At 46.3% G+C, this 23,554-nt stretch overlaps 1 protein-coding gene across 4 annotated transcripts in view; it reads left to right on the top strand.

The window, feature by feature from the left end:
- The window catches only part of ZSWIM8 (zinc finger SWIM-type containing 8), a 177,317-nt gene that overhangs the window by 105,666 nt on the left and 48,097 nt on the right, over nt 1-23,554 (top strand). For 2 of the 4 annotated variants that reach the window (XM_082269385.1, XM_082269387.1), the window contains exons 13-14: nt 2,171-2,354; nt 6,695-6,739. In XM_082269385.1, coding sequence (XP_082125511.1) covers nt 2,171-2,354; nt 6,695-6,739 — 229 coding nt within the window. The remainder of the gene's footprint in view (nt 1-2,170; nt 2,355-6,694; nt 6,740-23,554) is intronic. The other 2 variants (XM_082269386.1, XM_082269388.1) reach the window with 1 other exon arrangement.

Here is a 23,554-nt window from a genome sequence, read left to right as displayed (position 1 = left end):
TCCTTGTTTGTTCTTCCAGAGGGTCCTCGGAAGGGCATGGAGGCGTCGGCCTCTACCATCGCAAAATGGATCAGGCAGACCATTGAACAGGCCTATGCTTTGCAGGGGAAGGTTCCCCCTGTGCCTGTGAAGGCGCACTCTACTAGATCTCTGAGTACGTCTTGGGCCTGTCGTCATGGGGCTTCTGTAGCCCAGGTGTGTAAGGCGGCGACTTGGTCGACCGTGCACACTTTCACAAAATTCTACAAAGTAGATGTTCAGGCATCTGCGGATGCTTCCTTTGGCCGCAAGGTTCTTCGTGCGGCGTTGCCCTAGGGTCCCTTGTGGGGACCACTGGCTGTTGGGATAAGTTTTTTTTATTCCCTGGTTATTTGTCTTTTCCTGGGTTGTTGCTCCTGTTGAGCACCTGTTTTTTCCTGTTGCCCAGCTGGGTTCCTTCCTTTGGTAAGGTTCCTTTCTTTGATGCGGAGACTGCGTTGCCTTTTCGGCGCGGATGCGTTTCCCACCCCTCATGTTTGCACTGCTTTGGGACGTCCCCATATGTGACGAATATGAAGAGGCGGCGACTGTCGGAGGACGTAAGAGAAAACGGAATTTTTGTAAAATCTTACCTGTAAAATTCCTTTCTCTGAGTCCTCCGACAGTAGCCGCCCCCGCCCCTCTTTTGGGGTTTGGTTGTATACTCTACTGCTATTCCACTAAAACTGAGATATGGTTGCAGGAAGTAGGAGGGTATTGACTGAGGGGACCACCCCTTGAGGGTGGGATATGTTAAAAGCTTTAATGTTAACATATTCTGTTGCCTAGCTACTCCTTCGGAGCAAAGTCTAATACCCCATATGTGACGAATATGAAGAGGCGGCGACTGTCGAATTTTACAGGTAAGATTTTACAAAAATTCCGTTTTTTTTTTTTTTTTTTTTCCTGAGCGTTAGTTATCTAATACAATCTGTAGCTATAGTCATAGTCTGAATGCTGGCAGATCTTCTGTTTAAATTGATGAAATATACAATTTTCGCAGTGTGACATCAGTTTTGTGTCTGACATCAATTATTTTGGTCCAGTATGACCACCCTTATGAGCTAGTGGGCAATAGTAAATGAGGGTTTGATAAAGAGTATCTGTGCCCAGACAAAAGTGGTAATAAAACTTTACAAGAGCCCATTGAAATGACTAGCCTTAGGTGAAAAACATGCATAAAGCAAATCCTTGCACGTAAACTGTACACTTTAAAGCCCCATGGGGCTTTTCAGCTGCAGTGTGTCCCTCTCAGCGGTTTAGTGCACCTGGGTTGGGCAGATGCAGCATCCATCCCACCAGCAGACAGTCTGCCAAAATTGAAGAAAGGCTGCCTTCAGCAGGACTGGACGCTGCATCTGTCTCTCTGGGGTGCGTTAAAATTCTATACACAGAGATTTGCATTATGATCAATAGTTAACCACTTCGGCTCCGGAAGGTTTACCCCCCTTCATGACCAGGTTATTTTTTTGCGATACGGCTCTGCGTTAATTTAACTGACAATTGCATGGTCGTGCGATGCTGTACCCCAAAAAAAAAAATTATGTCCTTTTTCCCCACAAATAGAGCTTTCTTTTGGTGGTATATGATCCCTTCTGCGTTTATTTTTTGCTCTATAAACAAAAATATATATATATTATTCCTAAAATTAGTTTGTTTGTAGACGCTATAACTTCTGTGCAAACCCATCAATATATGCTTATTGGAATTTTTTTTTACCAAAAATATGAAGCAGAATACATTTTGGCCTAAATTGATGAAGAAATTAGATTTGTTATATTTTTATTGGGTACGTTATATAGCAGAAAGTAAAAAATATTTTTTTTTTTCAAAATTATCTGTGTGTGTGTGTGTGTGTGTGTGTGTGTGTGTGTGTGTGTGTGTGTGTGTGTGTGTGTGTGTGTATATATAATTTTACTAGTAATGGCGGTGATCAGCTTATAGTGGGACTGCGATATTGCAGTGGACAAATTGGACACCTACTGAGACTGACACTTTTGACGTTTTTTGGGGACCAGTGACACTAACACAGTGATCATTGCTAAAAAAATATGCACTGTCACTGTGCTGACACTGGCTGGGAAGGGGTTAACATCAGCTTTTCTGCTTCTGAAGTTCTGTATGCATTTAGAATTGTGTTTTTGCTCTCTAGGTGAAGTTGGCGTATCAGGAGTCTGAGGTTGTATCACTATTGAAGAAGATTCCTTTGGACTGCAATGAAATGAATACTATTCGTGAGCGAGCGAAGGAGTTACGGGATGGCACTTTGTGTGATTATCGGCCTGTTCTCCCTCTTATGTTGGCCAGTTTTATTTTTGATGTCCTTTGTACCCCAGGTAAGACTGCTATTAGAAATTGTAGTTTTGTGGGTTTAAGCTTGGCTGCTTTACTATTGAGTGCATTCAGTTTACTATCTTGCGCCATACAGATTCATTTTTAAAAGTAATTAAAGCCCAACCCTACCTGAACATTTACGTTTTGGGCAGAGTAAGATAGCTTTACGTTTGTCAGATTTTTACTAGTTTTTTTTTTCCAGAAAAGAAATCCAGTTTGGTTTATGTTTTCCGTTTAAAGAATATCAGCTCTTTGAATTATTTGGAACACCAATGATAAAATATATTTAAAACCTTAGTCCATCTAATTTGTTGTTGTTTTTTTTTTTTGGATAATGTTATATTGCCATCTGTGTTCCAGCTAGGAAGATTTTCTGTTTCTTTTTTGGTAACTTCCCTTTTGTCTGGGAAGTAAGCAAGGGCAAATGCAATAAAAACTGAGATTCAAAACCAGCCTTTCATAATCTTTTTACCCCAGATAAACACTTGCAATGATTTTCAGGTCTTTCAGGCCTGCCAAAACCAATTCATTGTTGTTTAGTGAGAAAATCACCCTTACATTGGTGGTCATTGGGAAGAAAGTGCCCCCCTTACTGTGGTGGTCAAAATTACGCCCTTCCAGAAAGCCTAAGAGTTCACTCGTGTCACGCTGCTGCCTCTGCCAAATGGCGTTAGACCCAGAACTATGCAGGCACTTTCAGATGGGAAGTCGATCGGCTACAGCCACTACCAACCTCTGGAGGAAACCCCAGGTTAAGAATGGGTGTTCTAACCCTCCCTTCGTTACCCAAAATCAAAGTAAAAACATTTGGGCCATCGTTGGGTTTTAAATATACATTTAGCTCTAGTGCTCCAAGTGATTCAGTGTTCCTCTGTTTCTATAATGTTAGATTACAAGCATTCTGGGTAATAGAAGTGTTGAATATTAAAATTCTAGCATTCGCCACAAGAGCGCAAGAAAGATCTGCTTTAACATCTTTGACATAACTCGGGTTATTTCACATTCCATTTTTACTCCTGTTGTGTTTTTTTTTTTTTTTCCCAATTATGTACCTTTTTAAAAAACAAAATGTTTACCAGTACTACTTGTCTTGTACAAGTTAGCTTTTTTACATCTTTTAAATGTGCGAGACATCTGGACCATCTCTCTTTTAAAGTCTAACTCCCCATTTTAGACCATATTATTTAGGGAATAACCGGATTGCAAGGGCAAATGATCCTCTGAGTGGTAGGGTAGCACTGCAAGGGCAAATGATCCTCTGAGTGTTAGGGTAGCACAGCAAGGGTTAAGCATCCATGGTGAGTAAATATGGCGCAGCAAAAAGGACACGGTCCACATGGTGACAGGCACAGGAAAGGGAAACGATCCTCTGAGTGGCAGTGTGGCACAGCAAGGCTTAAGCGTCCATGGCGAAATAATATGGCCCAGCAAAAAGGACACAGTCCACAAGGTGACTGTAAGGCACGGCAAGGGGAAATGATCCAATGAATATGGCACAGCAAAAAGGGAAAGTCTACAGGGCAACAATAGGCACAGTAAGAGGAAAGGATCCTCTAAGTGGTAATATGGCACAACAAGGGGAGAGACAAGAAGGTTCAGGGAGTCACACTGAGGAGGTTGGCTGGTCTCTGGCTGCTGTTGAGGTGGTCTAGGTGATGAATGGCTGGTTCAGAAGGGTTTATAAAGGTAGGTCCCTGGGAAAGGAATCCGCTGGGTCTGGAGTGAGAGGGACAGTAGTCCTGGACAGAAAGAAGGCTGGGAAATGGCCCGACCTCGATCTGGATTCCTCACAGGCACATGTATGATCTAGGGGGTTCGGCAGAAGAATTCTGGCACGGTTTCCCCAGCCCAGGTAGATACTTGTTCTAGGGCTCAATCTGATGCTTGGCATCAGATTGCTCTTGCAACTGGCTCTGCCCCCTTCCTGCACAGCCACATCAGGAGCGTGACTGGGGGCAAGTGGGAAGAAGAGTGAGCTGGCGCCTGGCGGGGGAGGGAAGTCTGTAGCGGGTGTGAGAAAAATTAATACACTAGCAACTGCAAGGGATCTGACCGCCTGGAAACTCGCACACGGGAGGTGCAGAGTGGCAGGAGTCAGCATCTTAGTGACAGCTGTGGTCCAGAACCTATGATACTCCTACAAAGGTTCCCTAGAGAATCATGAGAAATGTGGTAGCACCACAAGGATCCTGTAAATAAAATCTAGCATCTCTAAAGCCACCCAGATCACAGTGATCACATGCTATTAAAGACCACTGATCCACTGCTTACCACGGTAAACAAAAGTTAACCAAAAATGGTTAAATTGCACTTCATTTTGTTCTATATTAGATTTAATGGGTGCCAAAATGCAATTGCTTTAGACTAAGTTCACACTGACATTAAAAGCAGGTGCTTGAGAGGCGTTAAAAATGCCCCTAAAAGCCTATGCCAATGCTGTTTGTTATAAAAACATGAAGTGTTAGCGTCGCATTGCTTCAAAATTGAAGCCTCGTGTCGAGTCAGGAGGCGTTTAAAACTTTTCAACGCCTCCCTTTTAAGACTATGGTAACGCTCTGGCAATTAGTTGCGGGGCGTTAAAGTGATTGTAAAGTCCCGTTTAAAAAAAAATAAATGTGTTTTATATTTACCTGCTCTGTGCAGTGGTTTTGCACAGAGCAGCCCAGATCCTCCTCTTCTGGGGTCCCTCTTCTGTGATCCTGGCCCCTCACTGAGGGCCCCTACAGCAAGCAGCTTGCTATGGGGGCACCCGAGCCAAGTCATCGCTCCCTGTGTCCACTCAGCCATGGAGCTGTGACCCCGCCCAACCTCCTCTCTATCCTGATTTGACTGACTTTGATTGACAGCAGTGACAGCCAATTGCCCCACGTTGCTCTCTCAGCCAATGAGGAAGGGAGTCCCGGGCAGCTGAGAAACTCCTACAACATCGCTGGGCTAAGGCAAGTATAAGGGGGGCTGCTGCACACATCAGGTTTTTTTTAACTTAATGCATAGAATGCATAAAGATAAAAAAACCCTTTGCCTTTACAATCCCTTTTAAGATCAGTTTATTTCCTTTAATGGATTAGGCGTTTGTGGAGCGGTTTTAACGCACCTTAACGCTCTTTAAATGCTTCAAAAGGGCGTTTGGGGAGCATTTTTAACTCATAATTAACGCTTGTAAAACGCCAGTCTAACGCCCATACTAAAGCTCATTAACGCAAGTCTAACAACCATACTAACGCTAAAGGAGCGTTTGTTAAGCGTTAGAAGTTTAGTCAAGTGTACACAAGGCCTTATTGTTAATTTTTATTTTCCTTCTCGTATATTTTCCATTTAACTTAGTGATTTATAGAGCTAAGCAGTCACTTGCCTTGTACATTCTTTCCAGCTGAGATCACACCCACACTGCTATTGGAGTTGACTGTCAGTTTTTAAAACTGAGGTTCTGATGTGTCTGTCAGAGCTGTTATAGGCAGAAATTATGCACAAAAGAAACATGCTTCACCTCAATGCTTGTAAAAATGTAAACAAAACAAATGCATTTCAGTTGACTGTAGTCCTCAGGAGCTGCTTATTGCAGTATATCATTTTTGTTTTGTCTTTACATAGGATAAAATCAGCACTTTAGATCTAAAGCCTAAAATGTTTTGTGAACCTATGGCCAGGCTTTGGTCATTCAAGTATTTATATATTCTATGGTCCATGCCAGTGTGGAAGGGTGACAACGCACAGTTGGGAGTTTTTGGCAGAGCATTGTTATCCTGTAACACAGGCAGTGCTTGAGTAAGAGCCTTGAGCCCCGGTTCACATCAGTGCGATGACCGACATCACATGTGATCCGGAGCACACTGCTCTGAAAATCACATGTGATGTCTGTGCGATGCCAATTCAGCCATACAGATTAGATTGTATGGCTAAATTTGCATCGGATTCGGACACAACATGAACAGGACCCTTATTTGGCTCTGCAGCAGAATCTGATCACATGGTGGTTCACACCTATGCGATCCGATTTATGTCCGACCTGACAGTTCGCACTGTGATATGCAAAGTGTTTTGGGGGTGTCGTTACCTTTATATTGACACCCCCAGCAATGCGCATATGGCAGTGTGAACTGCCTGCGATTTGAATGCGATGTGGGAACCTGCAGGGGATTCGCAGGGTTCCCGCATCGCATATATGTGAACCGGCAATTAGACAGTGTCACCAGGTGTTAGTTTAATGAAAACCGCAGATTTATTCATTTTGAAAATGACTTTTGGATAGATATTAAAGTGATATTAAACCCAAAAGCAAACATTTTATTATATTGTTGCTTAGGAATTCTTGGATGTGATGGCTGCATTCATTTTTTTTTAGGCTTTCTGGCTTTCTTTCTTCTATTTTCACCTGGTGATCCTTCTGGTAAGTCTGTTGTTTTTCGAAAGAACAAGCTCTGCAGCAGAATGCATCAGTTACACAGATGAGACAAACCATGTAACACTAGCAGGGGTGCTTACAATTAGAGGTGCACCGAATTAAAATGTTGCCGAAACCGTAAATTCAGGATGCACTTGGCTGAAACTGAAGCCAAAAATGACAGTTTTTAAAAATATATACATTTTTATATCTAAATGTATTCAACTTTTTAATTATCATAAATTTAAATTAATATGACTTTGTCGGCCATTTTTGGCACCTTTAGCGCAACAAAAGCTCAAGAAAAATGCATCACGTTAAGGTTGCTTTTACACCTCTGTGTTTTAACTCACGGGCAGATTTGCCACGATTCTGACCGTGATTTCAAAACGCCCAGGTGTAAATGACAAATCGCAGAATGCACTTTTGAGAAGCCATTCATTTGTATGGCACCTAAAATCACAGTGCGGTTCTGCAGTGATTGTCTTGCGATAACTCACACTGCGATCACGGAAAACCGAATTGCCTGTAGCTTGTTGCCCAAAAGGAGCTTCTTTTGGACGACATGCTTCATGTTATATGTGGTTTGCCATGATTGCAGCGCGATTTATCTCGCTAGAACCACACTGCGGTTTTTGGTGAAAGGCATCTCTAATGTGTGCTCTTCGATTTGTCATTCACGCCTGGGTGTTTTGAAATCGGGGCAGAATCGCGGCAAATCTGCCTGCGATTCAAAACGCTGAGGTGTGAATGCACCCTGTATGTCTTCATACTGGTCTATTGTGCTTCTGTTGTGGTGTTAAAAATCTTGCTTGCTGCTATTTTGGTCACTAATAATGCACCTCCCCATTGAAATGCATTGAAAACGCAGCAAGAACGGTTCAATAAGGCCTCATGCAAACCGGACTTTCTAAAAATGGCAGTAGCGTTAGCTGTAGAAAGCTATAGCTGTAGAATGAGTTTTGCAGTCGTGTTTTTTTCATAGTTTTCCAGTTTTTTTTTTAAGCAAAACTATACTCCTACAAAAGCTTATGGCTCAAAAAACGCTCCTAAACGCCGAATAGCCGTTTTTCAGAGTTAGTGTTTTTTACAGCTAAAAACTCCTCTTCAAACCCACTAGTTCTGGTGTTTTTTTTTTTTTTTTTTTCCAGCCAGAAAACACCTTCGTTGATAACAGCCTATGTGTGTGCATGGACACAAAGGATAACATGCTGGGGAGTTTACTGGCTACAGAAAAAATGCCTGAAGCCAAAAACAGCAGCTGTAAAAAACGGCCAGTGTGCATGAGGCCTAACGCACCATGTTATGGTTTTAATATGGTTTTTGAGTCACATGACCTATAAAAAAAACACATCATAAGCACAGTAAAATCGTGGCAAAATAGTGTGCGCTTTCTGTGCCAATATCGGCATCTTTGCTGTATCTGCAAAATGCCAAAAACACCATTGTCGCCCGATATGTTTAGTCTGCCGAAATTTCTGGGCATCTCTACTTAAAATGATCATCTTTTATTTATGTAAAACCTTTTTCTCTAGCGCTCATCGACAGACGTAGTCCTCGGTGATACACCACCTTCGGGTTATGTTACCTCCGCAGGAGCAGGACTAGACAGGAAATTAAAAAGCTCTGGCCACACCCTAGGGGCAGTCCCAGAGGGTATATCCTCTCTCTCTCTGCCTCAGCAAATCAGTTATTTTCTGTCTAGTTAGGAGTAAGGACCTAGACACCTTGCTGGGATCTTAGGTCCTGGCAAGAATTTTTTCTTAAAGGATTTTTTTAGACAGCTTTTTTCTCCAGTGTTCCTGTGAGATCTTCAAGCAAGAAAGCTGAACTGGGCGACGGGCTGGATGTTGAGATCCGGTGGTCACCCCAGTTCAGCCTACGAGCGCGTGCAGGCCATAGCTCCGCGCTGGGTCGGCCGCGACAAAGTCCCATTAAAGGACTGTCCACGCGAGTTAAACGTCTCGCCGAAACGCCAAAGACCATGAGTCACGGCGTCCGTATCGGTCGACAGCCCTCCCGCCCCGGTGGAGAGGGGTACTGTCAGGAGTTGGTGCCCGCCTGGTTCCGGTATGGTGAGTAGTATGTTCCCCCTTTTTCCCTGACGGGTTTTGTGGTGAACGCGGGCCCCTCTCTGTATGGTAAGAAAGAGTCCTTTCTATCCTATAACATGTCACAAATCCTCCTACCTTGAGTGTGATTTATGTGTGCAAAAGCCAGGAGGCTTGGCTTGGGAGCTAACAATCTATTGTATACATGTTTTAAAGATGTAATCTGTGGCATTCTGGGAATCTTATGGGTTAAGTATAAGCTACCTACCAGTCAGAAGCCACGGACATGTAGACTGCCTTCCAAATCAGATCTCCAGCTATTAGCAGGCCTCCCGAACGGCCACGCGGTCCGCCAGGGCCGGTACCGCCAACCACGCCATATCCCCATGCAGAGAGAGTGTTGTGTGCCCTGCAGCACACCGCTATTCAGTTTAGGCCGCCGCCATTTTTTTTTGCTGGATCGCACGAGCCGCCATTTTGGCGTAGCTTCGTGTCTCCAGCATGGGGGCGGCCATGTTTGAGGTGATCCTACACCTCGTGGAGCTTGGGGGAGGCGCCGGAAGGCGTGCAGAGGGGCGGAGCCGCCTCCTTTCTTCCTGGGCAGCCAGCCAAAAGACTTCCTGTTTGTCAAGACAGCGCTGTAAGCTGTTGCAGTTTAACTCTGAGCATCAAGTGGTGAGCCTGGGGGTCTATCTCTCTCTCTCTCGATCGATAGGGATCCCTAAGCAGGTAACACTAAGGGGCTTTTTTGTGGCGCTGGGGGTCAGAAAAGAAAAAAAAAAAAAAAAAAAAAAAAAAAAGTTTTTTTTCTTTACTTTTGAATTATATTATCCAGGAAGTAACTGGAGTTATTATGGACCCTGCCACACATATTCCCCCACCTGTTTCCCTCGAGGGGGCCTCGGGACCCGCCGGTGCACAGAGTATAGAGTCATTTACAGCAATTTTGGAGTCTATGGTGGCTCGGGTGGAGGCGGCCTGTCAGGGACGGGGGTCAAGGAAGCGACCCCCGCCTACCCCTATACCATCTGACACCTCTGACTCAGATTCAGAGATGGTCACGGCAGTTGCAGGTTCCTCTGCAAGGGCTGTTATCCCAGGTAAAGCCCCCTCAGACAGTGAGGAGGACGCTTCTTCTCTTGCTATAATTCAGGAAGAAGCATTGGTGGACGCACTAGTTGTGGCAGTGCAAGAAACCTTAAAACTTGAGGCTTTACCGGCAGAGGCAACTGAAACAGAGAGGCCTTTTGGGACTAATAAGCCCATCAAGACGGCGAAGGCTTTTCCTGTACCTAAATGTTTTGGTAATCAGATTAAAGGAGAATGGGAGCATTCTAAACGTACCTTTACTATTTCCAAGCGTATTGCTAGACGCTATCCGTTTGAGGAATCCATCATTAAGAAATGGACGGTACCACCAGTCGTGGATCCGCCTATTTCCAGGCTGAATAAAGCCACGGTTATTCCAGTGGAGGACACTTCGTCCTTTAAGGATCCGGTGGATCGAAAGATAGAGGCAGAGTCCCGCACTATCTTTTCTCTGATAGGGTCAGCATTTAGACCAGTAATCGTAATTGGTCTAGTTTCCCAGACACTTACGGAATGGGCGAAAATGGTACGCCAAGATCTTAGGGGAAAAGATATTCCCCAGGAGACATCTGATTTGATGGAACAGATCATACAAGGGCTACGGTTTATCTGTGACGCAGCCTTGGACACTACTCCCCTATTAGGGCATGCATCTAAGTTAGCAGTGATCCTCAGACGTGTGCTGTGGTTAAAATGCTGGTCAGCTGACCTAGGTTCCAAAAAGACCTTGACCAATCTCCCCTTTCAGGGGAATCGTCTATTTGGAGCCAACCTAGATGAAATCATTAAGGATGCCACTGGGGGCAAGAGCACTTTTTTGCCACAGGCTGCAAAAGCTAAGGGACCTCGCAACAAGCGAGGACCTTTCTTTACCGCCCATAAAGGGCGCCCGGCTGGTACTAGCGGGAAAGGCAAGACTCCTCCAGGAGGGTTCAAGAAGGGGACCAACCCAGCCAAACCCGAAGCAAAGGAGTACACAGCCTGAAGGTGCGCCCCCACCCGGTTTCAGGGTGGGGGGACGTTTTCACCGGTATTCAGGACATTAGATCGAGCATCAACCACTACTACCGGTGCGATTCTTCCCTTCCAACATTTAAGTACCACAGGAAGCGGTAGTTACCGTTCCCTGAAAAGATCTTTTCCTTTACCTTTTCCTAAGATTAGTCCCGATACCTCACAGGAATCGGATCTGGTTGACCAGATAGGCCAAGTAGCCTCTAGTCGGGTGACTTCGGTCCCTGAGGTTCAACCAGAAAAGATCACCTTTCCTGATAACTATCAGGTATCTGATAAATGTGTGGGAACAGAAAACGACCAGACTTTCTCGGATGGTCGGGGCCAGATAGCTCTAGGGACGCCTGGTTCAGATCCAATCAGCGCCAGTGGTCCTAGAAATTCTAGGCTGGCCTCCTCAAGCCGGCCTGGCCGACTTGGACATGTTAGTCGCAGACGTTCCGTGGGAACTTCGTCTCAGGGAGTGTCTGTGGTCTCAAGGACCAATTTACCTTCGTGCTTTACAGTCGCTGGTTTTAATGGCCTGGCCATTGAGACCCAAGTACTGAAGGACAGAGGTTTGTCTACTTCAGTCATTCCTACCCTTATTAAAGCAAGGAAAGCGACTTCCAGCAAAGTCTATTATCACACATGGAAGACTTATATTGCGTGGTGCGAATCTTTAGGATTTCCTCCACGTACCTATTCGGTGACTCGAATATTGGCCTTTTTGCAACAAGGGGTTGAGCAGAAGCTAGCCTTGAGCACCATCAAGGGTCAAGTTTCAGCATTAGCAATCTTCTTTCAGAAGCCTTTAGCTACCAAATCCTTGGTGCGGAATTTCATCCAGGGGGTGCGGCACCTGGCTCCTCCAGTCCGCGCGCCCTTACCGCCCTGGGATCTTAATTTGGTTTTGTCGGTTCTACAGAAACCTCCCTTTGAAAACATCAGGGAGATTCCCTTGCTTACTCTATCCCAGAAGGTGGCCTTCTTGGTGGCTATTACTTCTGCTCGCAGGGTGTCAGAACTGGCTGCATTATCATGCCAGTCACCATACCTAGTGATTCATAGGGATAAGGTAGTACTTCATCCTAAGCCATCTTTTCTTCCCAAGGTGGTTTCAGATTTTCATCTGAATGAAGATATTGTACTACCTTCCTTGTGTCCTCAGCCCAAGCATCATCGGGAACATGCGTTGCATTCCTTAGATGTGGTTCGGGCAATCAGGGTATACCTGAAAGCTACGGAATCTTTCCGTAAGACGGATTCACTTTTTGTGATCACGGATGGCCCCAGAAAGGGTTTGCCTGCATCTGCCGCGACCATTGCCAAATGGATTAGACAAACGGTGGTACAGGCTTATTCTATTAAGGGTCAGAGTCCTCCGTTCCCTGTTAGGGCGCACTCCACTCGAGCGCTCAGTACTTCCTGGGCCTTTCGCCATCAGGCGTCAGTGGTCCAGGTATGTAAGGCGGCCACCTGGTCGTCGGTACATACCTTTACAAAATTCTATAAAATTGATGTGACGGCATCGGCGGATGCCTCATTTGGCCGCAAGGTTTTGCAGGCCGCAATTTGAGGAGACCGGTGGTCTACCTCGAGGGTTTTTTTCTGTTTGAAAAAAAAAAAAAAAAAAAATTGTTTTCTCTTTTTTTGGTTGAGTCTCATCATTAAGGATGAGCATTGTAAACTTCTAGTTGGCACCGGTTGGGCCTTCTAGATTGGGATTTGATTTCCATTTTCCCACCCCTCAGTTGTGATACTGCTCTGGGACGTCCCGAAGGTGGTGTATCACCGAGGACTACGTCTGTCGATGAGCGCTAGAGAAAAATGGATTTTTGTAAAATCTTACCGTAAAATCCTTTTCTCTTAGCTCATCGACAGACGTAGTCCCCGCCCCTCTGTTTTGGAGTTGGGTTGGGTTAAATTCTCTAAGCACTGCTTTTTCACATAACTGATTTGCTGAGGCAGAGAGAGAGAGGATATACCCTCTGGGACTGCCCCTAGGGTGTGGCCAGAGCTTTTTAATTTCCTGTCTAGTCCTGCTCCTGCGGAGGTAACATAACCCGAAGGTGGTGTATCACCGAGGACTACGTCTGTCGATGAGCTAAGAGAAAAGGATTTTACGGTAAGATTTTACAAAAATCCATTTATCCCAAAAGAAAGTGTTTGCTGGAACTGCTTTTTATGTATTAGCTGGAGTTTGGCTTCAACTTGTTCGTTTACGTAAAAACCCAGGCTAACAATGGTGCGGTTCGCAGTGCCCCCCTGTGCTCATTCATCCAGTTTGGGGCACTCCAGTACAGGAGGTCTTACTGACCAGATCACCAGGTAAAAACAGAGGGGAAAAAGCCTAAAAAAAAAAAAAAAAAAAAAAAAGGAAAACTAATGCAGCCATTAAATCGAATGATAAGTTAGCTGAAAAAAATTAAATTTCTCTTTCGTTCATTGACAGACACAGCTCCTCATCTTCATGACTACATGGGTTATACTGCCCCCTACAGGGGTAGGACACTAGGCAGACAATAACTTGACTAGGCCTATGGGGCATTCCCAGGGGGTATATCCCACTCTCTGCTATAGACATTCAGTTTTTTTTCTGCCTAGTCAGGAGATAGGACCTAGTTCCTTGCTAGGATCTCTGGTCCTGGCAATTTTTTTCCTTTTTAAATGGAATTATTTTTCCTCTTTTTATTATTTTGTTCTTGTAAAATCTACAATCAAGTTCCGGACTGGGCGACAAACTGGATAATCTAGATCCTTAGGCCCCCCCCAGTCCGACCAGCGAGCGCTTGCAGACCGGAGTTCCACGCTAGGTCAGCCACGATATAGCCCCACTGGACGGGGGCTGACCTGCGAGTTAAATGTCTCCCGAGGGCGCATACGAACTGGCTTCGGCCTGATTCGCAGCATTTTCCCCCGTGGCCGAGAGCACCCACATTACGATAGAGCAGTGGTCTGTCCAGAGTGGTGCCCACTCTGTTATGGGTGTGGTAAGTAGCTGTCCCCGCTCTACCCCTGGAGGTTTTTGGGGTGGAAATGGAACCCTCCCTGGGAATGTTGGACCCCAGGGCTCCCCTCCCAGTCAAGGTCCCCCCCCCCCCCCATTTTCTCGGTGGTCTAATGCAGGCCTCTACCCCCTATCTGACCACCCCCTTCCTGTTGGGATCTTTTTTTTTTTGAGCTGCTGGAAGCTGCGTGGGGCTGCCATTTTCTTGTAGTATTTTAATCTACAGATCGTCAGCCATGTTGTTGTAGTCTTGGCGTCCATTTTCCTATGGTTTCCCATTGAAAATATCGGCAGCCATGTTTTTGGAGTCGGGTGGGCTGTGATTTGGAGGTGGGAGCCCTTCCTCAGCCTCTAGTGCTGATCCATGGTTATTCCTCTTCCTGATCATCGCATAGTGTGCAGTTAGTTTGGGCTGTGAGTACCTGGCCCGTGGTGGTGAGTCCTTTTGTGGGGTTTTCTCTCCTTCCCTCTGCTATTGCAGAGGTAGTGCTCTGTGCTGGGCCTTGTGGTGGCGACAGCGCGGATCGGTGTCCCTTGCAGTGTTTTGCACTTATGTGTGGGTTCCCCCCTCCATTCATGGAGTCCCTGGAGCATATTTCACCACCTGATCCCCTCTCAGAGGCTGTTGGGCCCTCAGGGTCCCGACAACTGACTGCATTGACAGCGGTTTGGAGTCCTTGGTGTCCAAGTTAAAATCTACTGGGCAAACGGACCAGCAAGAAGCATCCCCGCGCCTTCACCGGTTTCCTCTGTCTCATCAGATCCAGAATCTGATTCAGCCGACGCGGATGCGAGTTACCTTTCGGGGTCTGCGTCCATGCACCCTGCGTGCTGAGATATTGAGGATGATTCCCCTTCTCCTCTAGCCGCACATGAAAAGGCACTAGTGGATGCACTGATTTTATCAGTGCGGGAAACCTTAAAAATTGGGGATGCGTCTGTCCTCCATCGGAGGTGCGGGTCACCTTTTGGCACCCACGGGTCCTCAAAAGTGGCAAAGGCATTCCCCTTTCCCCCCCTGCTTGACAATATTGTCACAAAACAGTGGGGGTGCCTGAAACACACCTTTAGAATCCTTAAGCATTTAGCAATGCAGTACCCGTATGGGAATTCCCTCCTTAAAAAATGGACAGTTCTTCCTGTAGTGGACTCCCCGGTTTCCAGGTTGAAGAGTCCCTGGTCTTCACAGACCCAACTGCTAGGAGGTTGGAGGCCTTGACCCGCCATATGTTCACTATGGCTGATTCTGCACTTAGAACTGTATTTACTATTGCCCTGGTGTCGCAAGCTATGACGGAGTGGGCAAAACTTCTACCCTTAGACCTGGAGGGGGTACAGCTCCCCCCTGCCTTTGCGCAACTGGCAGGTCAGTTGGTCCAAGGGCTACAGTTAGTCTGTGATGCCTCTTTGGATGCTGCTCCCTTGATTTCTAGATTGTCTGTCTCAGCGGTGGTCCTGCGGCGTATTATTTTGGCTGAAATGCTCGTCTGCGGACCAGGCTTCTAAGAAGGCCTTATCTGATCTTCCATTTGTGGGGGATCGCCTGTTTGGAGCTCCCTTGGATGATATTATCAAAGGCCTCACAGGGGGAAAGAATATTCTTCTTAGGCTTCCAAGGGTAAGGAGTCTCGTCGCAGAAGGAGGCCTTTTATTTTGGCTCACAAGTGGCCTTTTCGTCCCTCCGGATCTCAAGTCAAGGGATCTAAGCCCTTCAGGGCCTCCGCCGGGGTTTCTAAGAGGTCCTGGTCCGTCAAGCCACGAGCGGCTTCTGCCAGACCTGCGGACAAGTCTTCCTCTGCATGAAGGGGAGCCCTCACCGGTAGACCGGGGGACTTCTTCGCTGGTTTCCGGATCCACGGACCTCCCTGATCCAGGACAAGTGGGTCCACAAAATCATTTGCTCTGGCTACAAGATGGAGTTTTGATCATATCCTCTGAAAAGGTTCTTCCCTTCCAACCTGCACTTTTCCCCAGATTGCTTAGGGGATCTCTATGGAGCAGTGCAAGACGGCACTTCAAAGGGTGATTGTTCTGGTTCCGACATCAGAACGTTTTCAAGGTTTTTACTCAAACCTGTTTACAGTTCCCAGGAAGGAAGGCAAGGTGCTTCCAATTCTGGACCTCAAGGCGCTAAACTGCTTTGTACGGGTACAGAAGTTCCATATGAAATCCATTCACACTGTTGTAGTGTCCCTACATCAGGGGGATTTCCTCAACTCTATCGACATCAAGGACGCCTACCTTCACATCCCGATATGTGCCACCCACCAGCGATTCCTCCGCTTTGCCGTGGACGAGGAGCACTATTAATTTGTGGCGTTACCCTTTGATCTTGCCTCCGCTCCACGGGTTTTCACAAAGGTATTGGCCTTGGTGCTAGCATTGCTGCGTCAGCGGTTGATAGTGGTACTAGGGTATCTGGATGATCTGCTTTTGCGAGTCTTCGACTGCCCTCTTGGCCAACTTGGAGATTACTCTGCGAACTCTGAGAAAATTTTGTTGGATTCTGAATCTCCAGAAATCTGCTCTGGTTCCGTACACAAGCCTGGACTATTTGAGTCTAACACTGGACTCTGCCTCAGCCTGAGTGTTTTTTCCTCTGGAAAAGCTTCAGAAATTGCAGGAGATAATTGAGCTTCTGCTGTCCAGCAGACAGTCATCTCTTCAGACTTGCATGGACCTGATGGTGTCTACCTTTTGAGGCGGTTCCATTTGCACAGTTCCCCATGAGATCTCTGCAAAAGGAGATTCTGGTGAAATGGAACAAGAATCCTCAGTCTCTGGACAATTTGATCCCGTTGAGCCAGAGTATGAGGGGGGTCCCTGGTTTGGTGGCTTCATTCTCTGGCACTTCGTCAGGGAAAATCAGTCCTTCCCCTGTACTGGACAATCGTCACCACGGACGCCAGCCTGTTCGGGTGGGGAGGCGTCCTCAGCACAGAGTGTGCTCAGGGGGTCTGGAAGAGTTCAGGCTACCGATCAATGTACTGGAATTCCGAGTGATCAGACTTTGTCTGGCTCATTGGACAAGTCGTCTCCAGGGGTGTCCGGCATGGATTCAATCAGACAATACCAAGGCCATGGCCTAGGTCAATCACCAAGGGGGCACAAGAAGTGTCCTGGCGGCTCGGGATGTAGCCAGCATTCTCAGGTGGGCAGAACGAATCGTTCCAGCCCTCTCTGCTGTACACATTCCAGGGGTGGAAAATTGGCTGGCGGATTACCTCAGTCGAAAGGCGTTGGACCAGGGGGAATAGTCACTTCATCCGGAGGCGTTTCATAAGTTGTGTCTATGGTGTGGTAATCCCGAGGTGTACAGTGGTGATCGAAAGTTTGGGCACCCCAGGTAAAAATTTGTATTAATGTGCATAAAGAAGCCAAGGAAAGATGGAAAAATCAAAAGGCATCAAGTTACAGATTAGACATTCTTATAATATGTCAACAAAAGTTAGATTTTATTTCCATCATTTACACTTTCAAAATAACAGAAAACAAAAAAATGGCGTCTGCAAAAGTTTGGTGTAATTTGATGCATTTTGGAGATTTTTCCATCTTTCCTTGGCTTCTTTATGCACATTAATACATATTTTTACCTGGGGTGCCCAAGCTTTCGATCACCGGCGATCGCTCGGTTCTGACAGCTCCCCGAGCAGAGCTGCTGACTGTCAGTCAGCAGCTGTCCGCTCTGCCCCCCTTCTCGCTAACTGTAGCGCTGAACTGTGGCGGGGCGGGGAGCAGCGGGCTCAGCCTCTCAGCGGTTGTCTTTCCAGGCACCTGGAGGATTCCGACTTCCATTGTCATGATGACACCGTGCCTGGACTGACTTGACTGACTTCTGTGACGTCAGCAGAGAGCGGACTTCAAACGGGTCACAAGAATGCAAAACGAATTGCACTCCTGTGATCCATAGATGTACAGCCAAACCAGCTTTGGCTGTACATCTCCTTTAAGTCCCACAGTGAGTATAACAAGCATGCTATTCTGCATATACAGACAGATTTTACTGTTGTGGGTTTAGTAACACTTTAAAGCGGAGTTCCGGGCACAGAAATAATTTTTCAACAAACATACCCCCGGGACAGTCAGGGCTAGTACATTCCACAATGGCTAGCCTCTGATCTGTCCCGGTTCGCGCTTACCTTTTAGAAGAAATACTCACTTATAAAATTTCTTCCACAGCGTTTCCATCTCTCTTGTGGGCAGCTGAAGCCGGCGCGGTCCTCTTCGGCGTCTTCTTCCGCGTCTTCTTCTCCTAGAATGCGCCTGTACTGGCCCCTCTCAACACTTCCGGTGTCGCCCGGAAGTAACGAGCGGGGCTGGTGCCGTCGCATTGATTCCTGGGAGCGATGACATTCAGCTCCCAGGAATCAGTGCAAGCCCGGAAGTGACGACGGAGCCACGGCACAGAGGGAGGAAGTGAAGACTAGGTGAGTATCTTCGATCTTCAATTACAAGGTGAGTAAATAAAAAAAAAAAACCTAACTATCCAATTCCTTTTCAGGTGAAGGTATAGAAGCGGACGGGCACAAAAAAAAAATATTGATTTTGTGCCCGGAACTCCGCTTTAAATGATCATGATTATTCAAATATTTAAAAATTCTTTACGTCATTTAGAATTCTAGCGGGCACAAATATATATGAAACTTTCGCTGCTGCCTGGTTGACTTGTAACTGTCGTTTGTCTTGACTTTTTTTCCCCCTTCTTTTTGCACTTAAACCATATATAAGATATATTTTGTTTATTATTTCATATTTTTATTTGTTCTACAACCCTCCCCTTTCCACTTCTCAAAAAAAAAGATTAATTTCTGTACTATTATTAATATCAAAATGAATGCTGATTGAATAGGTCCACAGCTGAAATGTGAAAATGGCTGTGGGCTGTTAGTGGTTAAAGTGCTATGAATTCAGGCTGGTATAATAAGATACGCCATCTCTTGGTCCTGATGAAGTGGATGCTGTCACTACATCTTGAGAAATGTTTAAATAATTTTGTTATGTTTAGCATGGATGCAACCCGAACAGTTATTGGATTGTTCATCACTGAATGATTTGGTCAATAGTCAGTCAAATCTCTGACTAATGTACCTCTACGGAGGAAAATTAAATGATCAGCTCTGCAATCACTAAGTAATCGAATCAGCAGTGGGGATGATCAATCATTCCCGCACACTTTGCGATTTTATTTTTTTACAAGGCAGTGCTGTGTGTGATGAACCTTCAGGCCTAGAGTCATCGGGCTTGTATAATGAAAAGCAGCAGTCAAAGCCATACTAGGGCAAATTGTGGGTTTACTGTCTGATAGCTTATTCGTGCTATTTTCTTATAAGAATGCTGAGAAAAAAACCAAATCCAATAAACATGAAGAGCAGTATGTAAGATGTGATAGGCGTATATCCTTATTCTCCAAAAAAATAATCTACACACAGTACCTAATGATCCTGTAAACTGTTTCTTATGCCTGTTACACACGACAATCTTGTTTGAGCATCTCCTTTTTCAGCCTTAAATTTGTCTTATTGAAATGTGCGCATTTTCGCGCATATGCGTTTGCGCAAATTTGCGCCTTTTTGCACAAATGTATTCTCGCATTTTTGTAAAATATGCAAATTAGGATTTTTCAGATCAGCAGTGTTCATGTGCGTTCATTTGTGCGCCATTGGGCGTATTTGCGCGCATTAGGCATAAATTACTGTCCAAAAATGCAGATCTTTCTATTTTGTTTTTACTGAAGAATACACGGTGCTCATTTACGCGCCTGTGTGGATAGGCACATTACAATTAATGGGCTGTACTTTAGCTCAGAAAAAAAAAAGCTGTACTGAGCTTTTTTAAGCTGCAGTGTGCAAGAGGCCTTACTGTGTTTTTCTGCCCTCTTGCAACGTCCTTGGTGAGATTCTGCATCTTCCTCCCTCTCGCTTGCCTGTGTTTGGCACACTACAAATTCCATGGTTCATAGTCTCTAGTCCACCTCAGGAGATAGCATAAGAGGGTGATTACATCTCTACATACAGAGGGGACCATGGATAACGAATGTAGCCACCTTCTAACAGGGAGTTGGATCACAGCAGTAAAAAAAAAAGAAGAGAAAAAGCTATTTGGAGATCTGGAGCAAGCTGAGAGCAATATAGGTTGCTTTTTTTGTTTTTAATATGTCACTAAACCCAGCAGCCTACATTTACTATGTCTGGTCTCCCCCAGTACACAGAACATGGAAATGCAATCATTTTAGTAAATATAAACTGCTAAATACCTTTTCTCATCAGCAGTCTTTTGACTTCTATCAGTGTACGGCCGAGCACTGGTTGTAGCTTGTAGGAGGAGTTTTTATTCTCCTCTGGCTGTCCTATGAGGCTGCATGACCCCTGCCCCCCCCCCCCCCCGTCTGGACAGTGCTGATTGGCCCTGTGCTGATCACATGTACCCTCCCCCCAACAAAAAAAAAGAAAGCACTAGCAATAAACACCAAACGGAGCATATGCAGAGTGCCCCAAGGCTCTGTTCTATCAGGAGATGGACTGAGGACTATGGAAGTAGGGGAGGATAAGCAAAGACAGGATCAAACAGCCTTTTTACACAATGCACATGTTTAACCCCTTAGGTTCCACAGTGAGTATAACGAGCATGCTTTAATACGTATACAGACTTGGAGCCGGTTCACACTACCGCGACCAGAAAGTCGCCCCATGAAGGAGCGACTTTAGCGCGACTTTGAAGAGACTTAAATGATAGGGGACTTTGTCTGTGGGGAATGCCGAGGTAATCTTTTTCTTCTTCCTGGAAAGTCTGATCACAGTCGCTTGAAAATAGATGAGGATCCGACTTAGAGGCGACTCCCATTGAAGTCTATTTGCACAAGTCGGATAGAGGTCGCCTTGAAGTAGTACAGGAACCTTTTCTGAAGTCGGAGCAACTTCAGTAGTGCATATTAAGACAGCTCTTATTCATTTACATTGAATTTGTAATGACAAGCAACTTGGGGCGACTTGAGGTCGCACAAGTCGCATCCCAAATCTGAGTAGTGTGAACCGGGTCTGATTTTACTGTTGTTGGTTTAGTAACGCTTTAAGGTTACATTCTTGAATAGATTTTCTTTTTTTTTTTTTAAATCAGTTTGGTGTCACTTTAAACCTCTTGGCTCTCTGTCTTTTAAACTGATGAATGGTGAAATCTTGGCACTTTCCACTGAAAATTGGACGAGATAATTTCACACGCATGGAGGTAAAAAACCTTCAGGCTTGGTTTACATATATGCTGTGTGGGAAACACAGCGAATTCTAAACATGTTTCCCGCACTGCACTTAAATCTCACTCCATTTATGCAATCTGCCACTGGTGTCAATGTTAAATGAATGGGATTGCAAAACGCAGTGCAGTTGCAAGAATCAGATCGCATGGGGGTGATTCTGGTGCAGCAAAAAAAAATGCCTGTACCTTTTTTGTGCAGTGTGAATTGAGCCCGTACAAAATGAACGGGCTCAAATTGCATTGCAAAGAATGGCATGTGATTTTAATAGGAATGTGGTGCGATTCTGGTCCCGCACCATTCTTGTGTGAACCCAGCCTCAGCCTTCAGAACAACTTTAATGCTGAACTCCAGGCAGGTGAAAAAGATACAATGTAACGCACCTCTGTATTAAATAATACATAATCAACTGTGTTTCTCTTTCGTTCATTGACGGACACAGCTCCTGATCTTCTTAACCATGGGGTATACTGCCCCCTACTGGAGTGGGACACTAGGCAGAAAAAAAGTCTGGCTAGCCAGTCTCGGGGTATACGCCCTCTCTCTGCTATAGATACTCAGTTTCTTTCTGCCTAGTCAGGACAAAGGACCTAGTTCCTTGCTGGGATCTCTGGTCCTGGCAATTTTTTATTTTTCGATAGAATTTTTCTCCTGTTTTTTTTTTTTCCCTGTGAGATCTACAATCAACTGCCGGACTGGCTGATGGGCTTGATAATCTAGATCCAGTGATCACCCCAGTCTGGCTAGCAAGCGCACGCAGACTTCAGCTCCGCGCTAGGTCAGGCGCGACATAGCCCCACCGAACGGGGGCTGGCTTGTAAAATTAAGCGACTCGCGAGGCCGCATACTACCAGGTCTCGGCCTGAGTCGCAGCGTTCCTCCTGGCCGACAGCCCCCCATTTCGATGGAGAGGAGATGCTGTCTGGAGTGGTGCCCACCTGCTTCCTGGTATAGTAAGTAACTGTCCCCCCTCTCCCCCTGGAGGGTTTTGGGGTGAACGTGGGCTGCACCATGGAACAGTTGGACCCCTGTGTTCCCCTCCTTCCCGTTAGGCACCCCCCATCATCGGTCTGGTGGTCCCTGTGGGCCCCCCATCTGCCCCACCCTCCTTTACTGACGCTGGGGCTGTGGGGTGGCCTGGTCCACTGCCTGGGTTGGGGGCAGGGTGCTATGCTGGCGATGGGGGTGGGTGCGCCACCGGTGACCGGTCTGTCGGGGCAGGGCTCTACCTGTTGGGTGCTCCTGCCAGGGGCCCCCTTTCCTGTCTGCCCCATTTTCTGAGGCCTAGGAATCCCTCCTGGGTCCCTGGGAGCCTTGTGGTGCTGCCAGGGCCGCCATTTTCTTTTAGCCTGTGTGCTTAATGCTTCCATGTTTGTGTAGTCCGGCGGACATTTTTCGGTGGTTTGCCATTGAAAATAGTGGCAGCCATGACAGTGGAGCCCTCTGGGTGGCAATTTCGGTGGTGGGAGTCCCTCCTTATCCCCTGGTACTGACTCCTGGATCTTTTTGTTTAAAAAGTGGACTGTTCCACCGGTGGTGGACCCTCCAGTTTCCGGATTGAGCAAGGCAACCATGATTCCGGTTGAAGAGTCCCCGGCCTTTAACCACTTGCCGACCGAATGTGAAATATATTGTTATTTTTGCAAAACTGTCACTCTTTTTTTGTTTATAGCGCATGATCAAAAAATCGCACAGGTGATCAAATACCACCAAAAGAAAGCTCTGTTTGTGGGAAAAAAAGGACGTCAAATTCGTTTGGGTACAGCTTTGCACGACCGCGCAATTGTCAGTTAAAGTCACGCAGTGCTGAATCGCAAAATACCCCCTGGTCAGGAAGGGAGTAAAATCTTCCGGGGCTTAAGTGGTTAAGGACCCGGCTGACAGGAAGGCGGAGGCTGTGGCCTGCAAAACCCCCGGCTGTTTCACTGAGCCGATATTCTCCATTGCCCTGGTGTCGCAAACTCTGACCGATGGGCTAGGCTTTTGCGCCGTGACCTGGAGGGGGGAGTAGCCCCCCCCCTGCCTTTGTTGAGCTAGAGGCCCAGCTGGTCCAGGGGCTGCAGTTTATCTGTGATGTCTCTCCCTAGTGGCTCGGCTCTCTGTTTCGGCAGTAGTCCTTCTGTGGACCAGACTTCTACAGACTTCTAAAAAGGCCCTGACTGATCTTCCCTTTCAAGGAGATCACCTGTTTGGTGCTACCCTGAATGACATCATTAAAGGTCTAACAGGGGGTAAGAGTACCTTTCTTCCGCAGGCTGCAAAGGGCAAGGACCCTCGTCATAGATGTGGGCCCTCCTTGGCTCATAAGAAGTTGTTTCGTCCCTCAGGGACGACTGACAAGGGATCGGAGCCCTTCGGCGCCTCCACTGGAGGCTCCAAGTGAACCTGGTCTGGCAAGTCAGGAGCGGGCTTCTCCAGAACCGCGGACAGAG

Source organism: Pelophylax lessonae (assembly GCF_965119305.1).
Source record: "Pelophylax lessonae genome assembly, chromosome: 9".
Taxonomy (NCBI): Eukaryota; Metazoa; Chordata; class Amphibia; order Anura; family Ranidae; genus Pelophylax; species Pelophylax lessonae.
The sequence above is the reverse complement of the archived record's forward strand: the minus strand, read 5'-3'. Positions and strand labels throughout refer to the sequence as shown.